The 15,326-nt window shown below is 45.8% G+C and overlaps 1 protein-coding gene across 1 annotated transcript; it reads right to left on the reverse strand.

The window, feature by feature from the left end:
- Nucleotides 1–2,273: 2,273 nt before the first annotated feature.
- LOC142997763 (activin receptor type-2B-like) lies at nt 2,274–12,007 on the reverse strand. Its single transcript, XM_076148300.1, has 11 exons — nt 11,031–12,007; nt 8,812–9,022; nt 6,162–6,277; nt 5,258–5,409; nt 4,869–5,012; nt 4,629–4,772; nt 4,339–4,487; nt 4,052–4,166; nt 3,770–3,908; nt 3,413–3,543; nt 2,274–3,162 (listed from the first exon to the last, which is right to left on the reverse strand). Exons 1-11 carry the CDS (start codon nt 11,080–11,082, stop codon nt 2,968–2,970), a joined length of 1,548 nt encoding a protein of 515 aa, XP_076004415.1. The 5' UTR covers nt 11,083–12,007; the 3' UTR covers nt 2,274–2,967.
- Between the last annotated feature and the right edge of the window lie 3,319 nt (nt 12,008–15,326).

Below are 15,326 nucleotides of genomic sequence, written 5' to 3' on the forward strand. Positions count from 1 at the left end.
ATACACGACAACTGATTTTTTTGTTTTGTTTTTGTTGTTTTTTGTAAGATGAGACTGTCTCCGTGTTAGTGTTACTAACGAGGTACTGCATGAGGTAACTGGTTTCTGTTCAGAAGAGCTGGGTGTAAGACAGCATTTGGAGGGACACAATCGATCACGGCAGATTTTCCTTGGTGACCGTTGTTCTCTGGCACGACACGTGAAAGCACCCGGGGTCACATTCAGCTCAGACATTAATGGAATCCACAGCTGTTCAAAAGCGATGTGGAGGCTTTCTTTTCATTCTCTCGCCGGAAAAACACAATCCGGGATTTCCACAAGAGACTTTATTAAGCTGCAGAAATCTGCTAAGTCACAGCTGAGTTGAATGACTTGAACTATGATATTCAAATGACTATTGCTGTATAATTAATATTGCTGGACCCATAGACTACGCACAATGCCACCGTTTTTACGTAACTCCTAATGGGGCTGCATTATCAATCATGTGGTTATAGACACATTGATGATTTCCAAGCACTAAAGACATTGCTCTGTGATGACCAACGTTTTGTATTTTTTTCAGTCCTTTACCGACGCTTCACAGGAGCAAGCATTACAGACCACTATCAAAGAACCACCGCATCTCTCCACAGCACTAACCATAGCACGACAGATGGGCTGCGTGTTGTTCCAACGTGGCTAAGCTACCACTCAACAGGTCTGAACATCACATCAGTGGGTTAATATTGAGGTAATACTGTTCAAACTGGAATTTCCAGCGAGTGGCCAATCACAGAAGCCACCTGCACCGAACCATTAGGATTTATTTTTTGTCACGTTTTGTTGTTTTTTTTGTTTTGTTTTTGCTGATAGACAATCCAACTACACACTAAGCTTCCTAATGCAAGTGCTACCTACACAGCTTCTGATCCAGAGGAACTGATACCATTATCATAGAAATCAGTAACACAACCACAAACCACTGCTCTCTGAAAATTCAGAAAATATAGATATATACGTATATATAGATAATCACAGGGCTAACTGTCAAACGGACTGAAATTCATGGATATGCCGGGGGTCAAAGTCCCTTTCTGTTCATGTGAAATGAGAACAATAATGCCCTGGTAGTGTGTTTTTAAAAAAATGATCAGTGTTCGGCAACTTTTGTGTACAGGTCTATTTACAAGAATCCGCCTCTTCTTCTTTTTCGGTTTGTACAGCGTTAACACCGTGACGACTGGTCAGGCTCCGTTTAAAAAAAAAAAAAAAAAAAGAAAGAACAAAAAAAAAAAAAAATCTCCACAGACGAAGAAGAGGCCCGACCGGCAATAAAATATCTCAACTACTAAAAACACAATAAAATACATAACACAACTTGATATACATGTAGAAAAAGCCTGAGGTACTTGTCAGAATATCTGAGGTCAGTCGGGAAGAGTAAGCAGCTGAGGGCTCACCCGCTCAAAAAGAAAACAACAACACAAAAACAGAATATTAGCCTCACATATTATCATGGATAGTTACCACATGTTAGCGTTATATTAACAAAGAATACATCTACAAATCCTTGAGTATCCTGGAATAGTCACAGCAGCATAACGGACATTCAATGTATGTATTCATGTTATGGTACAACTATGGCATTGCATTTGAGACAAAGGCAACCATTTGAGTTCTCCTTGCATGATGTACAGTGACTGAGGTATCTGGGACTAAAGTCCAACTGAGTCTAGTGAACCAACACCAAAGAAAAACCTTTTTAAAAAAAAAGAAAACAGACATGTTGCTTACTCAAGTATGGCCCTCGCAAGGATAAAACCCAACTACCTGTCTGTGGTTCTTACGTTCCAACACACTCGCTCTCCATCCCACATCGCCACACCACTCTGCTGAAAAATTCACACACAAGCGCACACACACACACGCACAGGTGCAATCACACTTAGTTCAAATCAAGAATGTGTAACATTGCAACTCCAGACAGCATCCATCAATGCCCCTGGCACTGGCAAAGGAGTAACTCTGCATTTCTACAATTAAAAACAAAACAAACAAAAGAAAAAAAAAAAAGTTAAAATCCAGGAATATTGTCCATGATAGCGAGCTGGATAGCTTGGCTCTCAACATATAGTAAATGTTCCAAAGAAGCCTAGTGGATACCTGAGAGGTAGTTCCCCGGGGGACAAGCTGCATCTTCCAAAAAGTCCAAACGTCCAATACAGCTGCTCCGCTCCTATTTCTCTCTCTCTCGGCCCCGCCCCCTCCCTCCATCCACCCCTCCCTCCCGCGAACCGACCCGACAGCCGCGCGCTCCAATTTTCAGATCTTTCCTTCACGATTTTGAGGCATTCACTGGTTAAAAGTAAGGGAGCACACGTGACATTATTTTTCGATTTTTTTTCTAAAAATGCGAAGCTTCGACCCCTGAGGAAGATTAATATACTTTTAACAGTCTGAAATCGGTTCCTCCGAGGTGCGCAGCAGCACGTCGTCCAAGGTTTGGAGCAAAAAGGTTCGTTTCATTTGGCCGCAGACGATCATGATCGATAGAAAAACCAGACAAAGATAACAAACCTATGAGGTAATTAAAAAAAACGAAAAGAAAAAAAGAAAACAGACTAACACAAAGAAATACATGAGGTAATGACAGAATTGAAGATTTGACACATGGGTGTTATCAGATGTGCCCGTCGTTTAGCTTATTACTACTTCAGAACTACAGCAGATGGATGCGTTAGTAAGATTCGACTTGAAAACACTGAAAACATTTAAAAACAGAAAAATAATACCAGTATTGGGATAAAATAGCAGCTGCATTCAAGTTGCTAGATGTTTTTTTTTTTTCCTTTCAATGTTTTTTAAATATTCACGGAGATCCGCTGAGTTTTGGATTTTTGAAAACTAAAGTTCAGGAGCTCGGGCGCCCAAAAGTGAAGGGTAGGTGGATTTGGGGGGGTGAGGGAGGGGGAGGAAGTGGCCCGTTCAGGTACTGGACTCTTTGGGAGGTAGGTCCTCGTTGGTGAGCGACGTCACGATGGAGACGGGGCTGTCTGAGGTAGTGCTGCTGGTCGTCCTGGAGATCTGGCCGATGCGCTCCTCCACGCAGCCGGCTGACAGGCGGGCCTCGGCGTCGTGGTCCCAGCATTCCTCGATGGTCTCGCCCATCTGGCCCAGGCCCTGCGGCGGAAGAGGAGACGTTACACGAGCCCAGGGTTTGAATTCTTAACATTCTTCCAAGTCCAATTGTGTGATTTTGAACCCACAAGGCAAAGACCAAACACAAATAGAGACTAAATTGATCTTTAGACGCAACAACAGCTTCTTTAAGACAAACTGCACACACCGGTTCGCCCGGACTGCCGAGCTGTGTTTGCTAAAGAAGGCTGTGAGATAGACAGCGGTAAATAATTCTTCCATTATGACTCACAGGATGTTTCAGCCAGGTGTCCTTGATGACTGGACGCATCTTCTTGTGCACGACCACATCCTGCAGATCCTCCAGGGTGGGATGCTGGCCTATTTCCTCCTCAAACGGCAGCATGTACTCGCCCAGCGTGCCTGCAGAAGGGCAGGATGAGAAGCACATTACACACAGTTCAGGTGGAAAAAAAGAAAACAGTCACTTAACTTGAAAGCACACGGAGGGGGAAACTTGTGAGCACACTACACCTCTTAACCTCCATCATCGCTTTGCCAAACACAACACAATGCGAGCGAGCCTATGTTTAGCAGCGTGCCGGCCTTTCGCCTGCGAGCGAAGCGGTGTTCCTGCGGCGTGACTCACCGTCAGTGTCGGAGCAGCGGGACGCCAGCTCCCACAGCACCAGCCCCATGGCGTACATGTCTATCCTCAGGAAGGAGTCTCGCTGGAAGTTGATGGCTCCCTCCAGCACCTCTGGAGCCATGTAGCGCCTCGTACCGACCTGCAGGGACGGCGGATAGGAGTGTGTTTAAGTGTGTGTGCGTGTGGATGGGGATTTGGGAGAGTCTATATTCTGGCCTCGGAGCTGTTAAAAGTGTGAATGCCAAGGCAGAGACTGAAAGCAGAGCAGCAGGGATGTGATACCTGTCCGTGTGTGTCTCCAGGAGGCTTTCCTGGTTCGAACCGCACAGCCAGACCAAAGTCTCCGATGACTGCGGTCAGATCGTCTCGGAGCATCACATTCTTACTCTTGAAGTCCCTGGGAAAATAAATATCAGGCTAAAGTCGTTACGACGCCTCGGTGGCAGAGATCCTTCATCACTGGCTCCGGACCAGAACTCATTTTGTAAATCTACTCAGCGAGGACTTGTGCTGTAACATTAGCATATGAAGTAGGAGCAGAGGGGGGCGGGGCTAATGACTGATCTAACCTGTGAGCGATGGTGGGTTTGGGCCCCTCTCCTTTGTAGCTGGGAATATCCTCATGGAGGTACGCCAAGCCCCGGGACATGGTCTCCGCTATGTGACACATCTCCGTCCAGGTCACAGTGTTTCCCTTCAGGTGGTCCGTCAATGAGCCCTACACACACACACACACACACACACACACACACACACAGAAGCAGCAGGAGGGACCCGGGGGATTACTACCAGAAGGCCCTCTGACATTTCTTTTGAGCGACTCTGAAGTCAGACATTGCGTGGCGGCGGCGGCCCTCACCCTCTCGTGGAACTCGGTGATGAGCCACAGCTCAGTCTCCAGATTGGTCCCGTGCTTCTCTGCTCCGATGTATCGCAGGAGGTTCTCATGTCGCATCCCTGGGGTGATGAAGATGTCGCGCTCGTTCTGCCACGACTGTTTGTCCTGTAAGGCGAAAAACACGTGACGGGTCACAATCGGGTTGCGATGATTCCTAACACACTCATTTTTTGGTGATGTGAATCTGAGACGGGGACGCACCTGAATGGGGAAGACCTTTACGGCGACGTATTCGCTCATCAGCTGGGCCTTCCAGACGCAGCCGAAGCGTCCCCGAGCTTTGATCTCCAGCAGCTGCAGGGGTTTCTGCCCCACCAAGGGGGACGGAGGAGTTGGTCCCGGATCCTGAGAGACGGGCGGGGGGAAAAGGCGGTTAGTGGAGTTCTACAGATATACAGAAGAGCTACGATGATGAGCAATTATGGCTGAGAAGAGAAGAAGAAGAAGAGATGAAACCCTGCAAATACATGTGTAAGTGCAGTGGAGCAGACACCCGCGGTGACAATTGCTTGGTGCCACGAATGTCACAGATTGGCGGGTATCGTGTGTCTCTCTCTCTCTCGCCCTCTCTCTCGCTCTCTCTCTCTTACCTCGCTCAAGTCGACGTGGCCGTAGGGAGGTTTGCGGTGGCGGTACATCCACAGAGCCAGAACCAGAGCCAGGGACAACACGCAGAGAGGCAGCAGGGAGTACACCAGCACGTTGAGCAGGGACGGCACTCGGGGCGGAGGCCGGATTTTCACTGGTGACGAAGAGCGGGCGCAGCGTTAGAACATGCCACCTCTGTGACATTTAGATTATTAGCTCCATCGCACACACACGTACACACACACACAAGACACACACAGAGACCTCACACATGGGATAGAAATATGCAGGAGGCCGCGGGAGGGAGCGCCTCTGAAATCTGTTTTTGACAGAACAAGAGGCGCCATCTGGCCGGCCTCAATGTTGACACTCGGTTTCATTTCAAGTGACAAACGCGTCAGTAATGACTTCGGTGGAGAGGGAGGAAAAAAAAAAAAGATGCAGATGATACAATCGTGTGGCACAGTCTAGTGTACACAGTGGCTGTGCGACAAACACGCCCGCCGCGCCCGTCATCTGCTTTCTGTCACGTCCCAGTAAGGCGAGGATCCGCAGACGGGGAATGCAAATAATTTAGAGAATGCTGCAAAACCACAAACACCCAGAGCCACAGATGACTTCCAGGCATTCTTGTACTTTCAAAGCCTAAAAATGTAAGGCGCCAACACATCACACAGAATCTGTTATATCCCGACAGGCTTGGGAGACAGCGAGGTGCCCAGACGCTCGCTCGCAGGCTCCTTCCTCCATTCTTTATTACACAGAGGAGGAGATCACAGTCTGTTTGTTTCACCTCACAGATGGAGCTGCTCACGTTTCAACAGCAGCCAAATTACTAAATTCCAGGTACTTCAACTTTGTAATGGACGGTGAGTGTAGGTGATGCCGAGGATAACGTGATCTCACCTCGGTTGCCGATGCCGATCAAGTCGGGGAGGTGGGTGAATCTCTCGTTGCAGTAGTTTCCCTCGCAGCAGCAGAAGAAGACCTGAGGGTTCTCGTCCATGGATACACACTCTTGCCTGGAACCAAAGGCAGAAACGCTTATAGATCCGATCACCGATAACACGGGGATCAGACTCGTTTCAAACCAGAGCCGCTCGTTTCAGAGCTGGGCTGTGAGGTTAGGTTCAGCTACACTTTGTTTGCTATCGGGTGCTTTTACTTAAATTTGGTGAAGTTTTAAGGCATGTATTTATATGTTATAGCTCCTTTCAGACACGCAGGCAATCCAAAGTGCTTTACAAAGGCTTAAAGACATTAAAATGACAGATAACAGAACTTCAAAGTCTGAATTTACAAGACAGAATAAAAGCAATAATAATAAATAACACAATAACCCGTTACAATTAAACATCCTGCTTGTTTTCTAACTCCCGCTCTGAGGTCAGATCCATATTTGTCACATTTATTGCCTCAACATTTCTTTTGTCTGTGGGCAAAATACCTCTGAACCGGCAACACAAAGTCGACACGATACAAAAAAAACAAAACGCAGCGTTTCTAAATCAACACGCTTGCGAGTGCCGAGCCCGGCCGCTTCCCTCTGCACTCCACACACTCCTCCTGTTATTGTCCCTTAAGCGCTGGATATTAACCACCTGTTCCACGCTCTGAAAAAGCTCCGTGAAACCTCTCGGATTTAAACTACCGGAGCCACCGCGTCTATTTTTACAGGCTCCACTCCTTCAATTCCCTCCGCCGCCGTAATTAGAGCCCAAAGCACCGATCGTTAGCAAATTTCTCCCCTCATTTAAATCTGTGCGTCGTGTTGAACATCACGTCGTGGAGGCCCGGGCGCTTTAATGACCTTTTACCAGTCGCAAGCTGAACATCGTTAATATGTCAATCTCCTCCTATGGCTGCGGTGCCTCGGCTTTCAAAAACGGCAAAATCGTTAAGATGCTGCTCAGATCATCTCAATGCTGAGGCTGAAACGTTCCTATTCTAAACTCCTTATCCTGTATTCCCCTCTTTCATCATCTTTAAACAGCCTACGGGGTCTTTTAGGATCAAATCTGCTCTAAACGCGTTTGGGCCTTTGCCGTTTCTGATACGGTTTGCCTTCCTTCCAGAGCCGTGGCCTCGTATTTGAGGACACGTGCGGCCTGCAGTCACACAATCTCCAAACCCGCCCGTGCCAACTTTTTTTTGGACCTCGGGGGCTGAGTTCTCGCCGCGCCGCATTCCATCTCCGTGCGACGCCATCCATCGGTGTGTTATTAAGCTCTGGTGCTAATGCTGATGATACAAAGTCGCGAGTCAAACAGGTGTCGTGGCATTATAAAAGTAAGTATAAACGGCGCTCTGCCCTTGAATCCGCCTGAAAAATCTGCAGAGGCGCTCTTGAAGCGGCGCCCTAGATGTTGACCGTTATACAATACAACAATACGACACGGCTCCTTAGTGTTATTTGCACGCTGTTGCCATTCTAGCCACACACACACAGAAAATCCACCTTTCTTTTCGTGTATAAGCAGGCCATAAAGGCAGCGCCTCCACACATTAAGTCACCCGGGCGGCGGCGGTAGAAAGTTCTTCTTCATAAGCCACAAGAGGATTCCTGTGCCTTCACAACGCTGCGGCTGGAATATTAACAAAGCCTGGGAAATTAAAAAGGCTTAAACGTTCTGCTCCTAACTTACAAAACCCCAGCGTTGCCTCATATCAGTGACATCATCGGGCTGTAGACACTGAGCTGTACTCTGTACTCGGCCCATGCAGGCTATATGGTGAAACACACACACTCAATCAGAAAGATCAAGAGGGAGTTTGGTTCCTAACAGAGCTTTTTTGTTTTGGAGCTGGTCTCATCCCAGAGCGTGACACCTTCACCTCAACACGCAACAAACAACCTTACGTGTTCTCCTATCTAGAACAAATCATTTAAGCGCAACCCTGAACTCTGGCTTGCTGACTGCAGCAGGTTGCTTCACAGTCCTAACGCCACCGTACAGTAACGAGGGAAAGGAGAGGCCTCAGACTGATCAATGGAGAGTCTGGCTTCCCTCCTCGCTCTGATTCGAAATCAAAACCTAATTGGTTGTGTTACTTACGTCTACCTCCGCATCTTTCTTCAGCCTGTTCACGCGGCGTTCATTGTGGTGTGAATTCTATGCGTGTATAGAAGCTAGCGGGATTGTGTGCACAAGAGTTATGAGCCTTCAAGGTTACATGTGTGTGTTTAAACACGCTTGGCTACGTGTTAGTGTTACGTATCCAAAGATGTGTGTTTGCTTACACACCTGTACAAAACACACACACACACACACACACACACACACACACACTCTTTATATTATATTACTGAAGTGCAAATGTGTTCACACCACTGTTGGCAACAACGCACAATAATCCCTGCTGTTCTAATTTCATCTGCCTCTTATTTTAAAGCTTGGAACTCTAAATCTGTCCCAACCATTTGAGCGTGAGTGTTGCGATGGGGCTGTGCAGGTCAGTGTGTACTCGTTGTGAGTCGCTGTGGGTACAGGTGACAGCCAAACGGCTCAAATATACATGTGAAAGCAGAGGCGGTGACCTCGTGCGGCGGCCCAACCTGTCATAGCAGTTGAAGTCGTCCAGCCAGCAGCCTTTCTTCACCAGCTTGATGGTCCCTGAGGAGTTGAGCCAGGAGGCATAACAGTGCAGTCGCTTGTCCTTCTCCTTCCCCTCGCATCGCTCGAAGCCGCTCTGGTTGGTCCTCTCCGTCCGCCAGTTATCATTGTAGTACACGCACTCCCGGGTCTCGACTTCGCCCAGACTGTACCCTGCGATGGACAGAATGCCTCAGTCAGCTCACATGGTAATGAATAGGAACTCAGCGGCGGATGCACAGACATATGGTGCAGAATCCACTTGGTGCATAGAAGAAAACATTTGTGAACGTGCCTCTATCATCGGTTTGGCACGCAGCCAGGCGCGGAAGCTCTCTGTAGTAAAAAGGGAAGCTCCTCTGGGCTAAGAATTGTTTCTGAATGGCAATTCAGCATAATCCCATTCACTACAAGATAATTTCAGAGAGTAACAACCAAAGATAGCAAAATGACTTTAATTAGCTGCTGGGAAACAATGATGTGTCCTGTGCTACCACACACTGGCACGGCACGTCTACAAGATAGGGACCAGAGAATTCTCCTCCAGTTTGACACATGTGGACGGAAGATAACACTGTCGTCTCAGACTAGAACTCATTCACGGGGAGGGAGTTTGAGCCTAATGAAAGTAACCAGGCGGACATTTAACAATAGCTGTCAGTCTCATCACGCTGCACAACTCGACTGCAAAGGTTAATTTTTGCTCCTGGTGGATTAAACGTTGGACAATCACCCAAACTACAATAACATTGTGTATTGGGTTGACGGCAGAAGCAGAAAATATGTTTGTTTGTGTTCTTTCCTATTTCTCTTGGACACTCGAGCCCAATCTTTGTTCACTGAAAAAATAGTGCCTGTCTCTTTAAATCCCTCCCTATAGGAGGCTGCCCATCCCCCAGTGTTACCCCACCAACCCATTACACACACACGCACACACATACGTTCATTTAGTTGTCCAACGGCATACAATAGACTTCATTATGACATAAAGGGATGCAGGCAACAAAACCTACATGATTGTTATTAGAGAAAGTAACAGGACGGTATTAAGAAACACACACATACACACACTGAGCAGCGGATGCTTCAATGAGCCGAGATGGCATTTCTGATATCTTTGGTCACATGATCCGGGAGGACTTTTACTACAAGATCATTCCCCAAACCCCCTCCCTCTGTCACTTACCGAGGCTTACGCCACAACAACATGAATCGGGAGAAGCAGCTTACTATACATTCCAGCCCTAATCTATAAAGCATAAAGGCATTAGCACGGCGCTATGTGGCACACTACACACCAGCCAGCTGTGCCCTGATCAACATGTCATCACAATTCGAGGGGGAAAGAAGTATAAAAAAAAATCCGTTCCTGAGGGGGGGAGGGAGAGAGAGAGGGGGAGAGAGAGAAAGGATGTGTTGTTTTGCAAATATAACGATTGCAGGGATCGGAGGAGAAATGCATTGAACGCGCAAACGTGTAACACACAATGTCTAACAGAAAGCTGCACGGGTTTGATTGGAAATGGCAAACAAAAGACAACAACGCTCATGCTTTCATTTCACGTGGTTCCGAGTCCCCAGGCTGGGCTGCGGCGGCGGCGTGTAACAGTAACCTCAATCCGGGGTGAACATCCTACTTTCAGGCGAACGCTGAATGTGTGCGTGTGTGCGTCTATGTGTGTGTAATGTCTCCGGAATCAAAACTCCCACATTGATTTATGAAATTCCTTACAACGAGCGTGGCGGCTCCTGTTCAACCGTGTGACCACAAACAAGAGTCCCCCCGACCTGAGATGGAGCCTCTAAGGTTTCAGGATGTTGATGCAGCTGCTGCCATCCATTCCAGACAGTGTTAAGAAAGAGCCCGAGCAACGCAACAGTTTCATTTTTAGCCCGTTTTGTCATTTCTATTCGAGTCTATGGAGTCATGGCTATAGCGAAGGAATAACCTGGAGTATGGAGACAGGCAAGGCAGACAGACAGAGCGCTGAGGGGGGAGAGAGAGAGAGAGAGAGACACCAGCAGCAGTGAGACGACGGAGTTCGCGGTGGATATTCACAGCGTGGAAACTTTCAAACAGCGAACAATAAAAACAATAAAATGACGAAATATCGATGCGTTTCCGTCGGGGGGAACGAGTCGTAAAACTGTTGCAAATTCCGTGGCAATAATATCAGCTTACCTGCGCATAAAGTTCCCAGAAGAAGTGAACAAGTCAGCCATGAAAAAGACATGTTCCGTTCTTAATACGAGACAGAGATTTCTCCCTCTTTCCGTGGCGAACATTAAAACTCAGGTTGTCCAAAACATCAGTCCGGGATCAAAACGAACACAGGCCTCCGGTCCCTCCAGCCTCGCCACCGCCACAACGCGTGTCAATAGCCGCGACGCCGCAACAATGTTACACGGGGAAAAAAGATAGGAGCGATTAATTGGCTGCGAGGCTCTTTAGTCCGGCAAAAAACTGCACCATTCCGCGTCGGGACTGGTTCCGAAACCGAATGGGAAGCTCGCAGACTGTCCGAGACGAAAGCTTAGCGCTCTTTTTAAGGGTTATTCAGTTGAATAGTAGCACCGCTGCGTCAGGAGGTCGGTCGGGTTTACATTCATGTTACTGATCTGTGTCCAAAATGGCTTCTAAATGGGGAATGGGCTGCAAACAGGGAAACCCGGATGTGTAAACACAAAGAGGGGAATTCAGGCAGCCAGCGAGTGACCTTAACTCGACACCGCACATACGAGCCCAAAATGCTTCGTTTCAACCCGCCAGTGTGTATTATCACACACTTTGATCACATAAAATCATCTCCGCGGACGAACTATGCGGTGTTGGTGTAAGATGTGTGTGTTTTTGTGTAGATAAATGTCCCAGTTCCAGCTGATGAAACACTTGCACTTTCTGTGGTCACAGTTGGTATTTTTACCAGGACTTTTCGGATATTTAGATCAAGGTAATGTGTTATCGGCGGATTCTTACGAGAGTGCCGTAATAAATAAATAAAAGATTTAAAAAATGAAATGAGATTTAAAAAATTGCATAGGTTGTGTTATTCTCTCGGATATCGTACGTCTGCGAGTAAAATAAAGAACAATCGCAGGTTTGTATTTATGGTTTATTACCCGAGATATTTCTAACCATATATGTGGAGGAGCACTATAGGAGGCTACTTTACACGTTTAATGTCATTCTGAACGCGTAGGAGCCTTTATTTTCATTTAAGCGACACTGTTCTAGAATGTTCGATAAATTGTTAGTAAGGTAGCGCCACATTGTGACAAATTAAAGAGTTGTTACTCCACGGGACTGATCTTTGATGCCTAAGTGGCAGTGCTAAAAATAACTGACCTAATTTGATGTAATAGGATACAATAAATGCCATTTAAAATGTATTAGTCCTAATCATTCAGCTCGCCACCGTGCAGTGTTAAATATAAAATGTAACTCACAGCAGAATCGAAATAGAACCAAACCAATGACGCAAAACGCCACACTTTACTTAGTCCTGTCACAACAACAAACAAAAAATCAATTCAATACAAATAATTCACAGAATCTGCAGTATTTTTTTGATATGTTGTGAAAGAAACAGACACTGTATGTACACTATACATCCCTTAAACCTATAGATATATGTATAAATATATACTGTTTATACTACAGGCCTATGTAAAGTATACTTCCAGGGGTCTTCATAAATGTACAAAGTCTACCCTTTTTGTCAAATTGGGTCTTTTGCTACCGTCTCAGTTTGAAAAAGGTATCTGTCATCAGTGTAAGTGCTTTTGTCTTTAAGGAAATAGATCTTTCTCTAAAATAACAGACATGCCTGAGTTGAACTCATTTATCTCCTTCCTCTCAGTGTGATCCATCGCAATTAAGAGCAACGCTTTCAAAAATAAATCCATTTAAGCAGGACAACTCGCACTGTCAGAGAAACTCAACAATGTTTTAGCATTGTTAAAATTCCATTAAGCCTTGCTTTCAGGTCGCCGTCTGCTTCACAGCTTTGACATCATGACTAATGGCATGTTGGTGACACCATCCCAATTCATGCAGCAAATGGCCTAGGAATAAGGTTAGGCAAAGGTAATCGCTCTTAAACTAGTGCTGTTCACTGTAACTCAAGACAAAGCATTTCCTCATTAGGCTGTCCTGTATTGACCCTGTAACTCAATAGAGGCCACGAGTGAAACCTTGTAAAGATAGATGATCTGTTGTCATGACAGTTGGAAGAGAAAGCTCATGAGTGCTCATTAAAACTTTACTAGTCACAACCATGACTGGTGTGACTGTAGGGCAAACAATGTCACGGGGACTAAAATGTAAGTAAACAAATGTGTTGTCTAAATGACTGTAGAATCAAACCTCTCATATTTGTGCACAGTATGAGTATGCTACGGTAAATCATATCTTATTTAGTTCCTATTGCATACATAATTGAAAGTGAGTATTTTGTAAAACTGAATATGGACAAGAGAAGCGAAATATCAGTGTGCATGCTGGGTAAACCCAAGTATTTACTGAGTGATTCTACAGTTTGTGTACTTTTCCTCCTCATATCGTGGTGTCCAAGGCATCCTGTTAAGATATTCTTTATGATGTTCATTAGTTATTGTTTGTGTCATCGCCACTGTAAGTCCCCATTGCCATCACTTTGAAAACCCTGAGGTGAGCGACACAATCTGGACTTCACAGTAAATTAGATAGATGACACTAGGTGGTAGCAGCGCTCCCTGGGGCATGAGCACATACCGGGTCTACCTGTGCAATAGCTCTCCTTCACTCTTGATTTATGCACCGTATATGTAGAGAGGACCCACAGAGTCTTTTGTTTATTGCTGACTGTGCTCAATATTCACTTGGAAGGGGGAATGAGTGCATGTGTGTGCATGCGTGCGTGCATGTATGTGTGTGTAGGGATGGAGGGGAATTGTACATAAGGATTGCTCTGTCAAAAACAGTGATTTCATGGTGGCTTACAGCTTTCTTCTATCTTTCCAAGCTTTCATCATGGTCTTTTGTAATGTTATTTCTATGCCCGTTTGTTAGAACAATTTAATTTCCTTCTCGGATGAATAAAATGCCCGACCATTTGTTTACCTTTGTTCAGTGGTATATCAGGGAAATATTTCATGGTAACTTGGTAATGGATCCATTAGTATGAGAAAAAGCATGGCACGTAAAGCTTTTGTACTTACAGCAGAAAATGGAGAGCAATGACCTGAATCATAGCCTGTAGCCATTTCTACATATGGATATGATGGTGGAGTGGGGAGCTTTTTTCCACTGTGGGGGAAAAAGCAACAAAATGAAGATATTCTAGAAGAAGCACTTCCTCCATTTCAAACTCTAAAACATATATGACAAAAACAAAACAACAAACTATACAAGACAATGCATTCAAATTGTAGTATCTATATATGTTAGATATTGGGGTTGTGGGCCTGCGTCTCCTTGTGGGTGCAGTAGGTCGGTCTCTGTAGATAGGATCGTCACACAACACAGAGCTGCTTCAGATAAAGAGCAGCAGGAGGACGGCGTTTAAAACAATCTACTGCAAGATAGGAGTTACAAGTCAATATTGTAATAACATGGCTTGTACAGCGCAAAGTGCAATCCATCAATGAAATACAATAAACCCATCCATCCATTCTCTCTATCTACTTATCCTGTGCATGGAGGGGGCTGGAACCTGTCCCAGTGTTCATTGGGAGAGAGGTGGGATACATGCACACAAAACTAATTCACACCTGTGTGCCTGATTCTATGAGGGGACCTTGCAACTCACCTTTGTTGCAGAGCTATCTTGCATAAATCCACATGCTGGCTGGTGAAAGTGTCTTCATCAGACAGCTCCAACCTCAATTGTTCTCTGTGTTGCCTGTGGAAGAAAAACACATGCTGACCCAGTGAGTCATGGCAGCAACGATCACATTTACTTCATTGCAGCCGGCTCTTTTCCTTTAAGTGGAGGTTGCATACTGTGTGTTCAAACACTCTTGCCTATTGAATGCTGAATGTTAAGTGTATACATTCTATATGGTCTACAGAAGTTGCACGGCTGTTGCTGCCTTTCTAACTATATGTCAGACTTCCATGTGAAACTCTGCCACCTTTATGCTGTGATGCATATTCCTACATAATACTGAAACCTTGAAACTGAAATCACAGACTTACCTGCAAAACGGACGTCTACAAAAGATGACACAGGCACGCACCTGCAAGATCAATATTGACCTTCCAGAGTTTAATGTATGTGTGCTCTTCATGTTCCAGGATGCACTGCTGGCCTCTAAAGTCTAGGGCGGCTCAGAACAGATAAAGGCCCGGGTCTGGACATGGACTCTGCCTCTCTCTCTCTCTCTCTCTCTCTCTCTCTCTCTCTCTCTCTCTCTGTCGCAGTTACAGCAGAGCTCCATTTCCCTCGCAGTGAAACATTTTCCCCTCTCACAGCACAATCTGTTTTTTTTGCCATGG

Source organism: Genypterus blacodes, unplaced genomic scaffold (assembly GCF_046128005.1).
Source record: "Genypterus blacodes isolate CSIRO-AG114 ecotype Tasmania unplaced genomic scaffold, CSIRO-AGI_Gbla_v1 ptg000005l_1, whole genome shotgun sequence".
NCBI classification, from domain to species: Eukaryota; Metazoa; Chordata; class Actinopteri; order Ophidiiformes; family Ophidiidae; genus Genypterus; species Genypterus blacodes.

Excerpts from the sequence above, each read along its gene's own strand:
- LOC142997763 (XM_076148300.1), bottom strand. The coding sequence starts at position 11,082 with ATGTCTTTTTCATGGCTGACTTGTTCACTTCTTCTGGGAACTTTATGC. Across the intron at positions 4,773-4,868 it reads TAAAGGTCTTCCCCATTCAG|GACAAACAGTCGTGGCAGAA; the intron begins GTGCGTCCCCGT and ends TTCGCCTTACAG. Across the intron at positions 3,544-3,769 it reads CCGCTGCTCCGACACTGACG|GCACGCTGGGCGAGTACATG; the intron begins GTGAGTCACGCC and ends GCCCTTCTGCAG.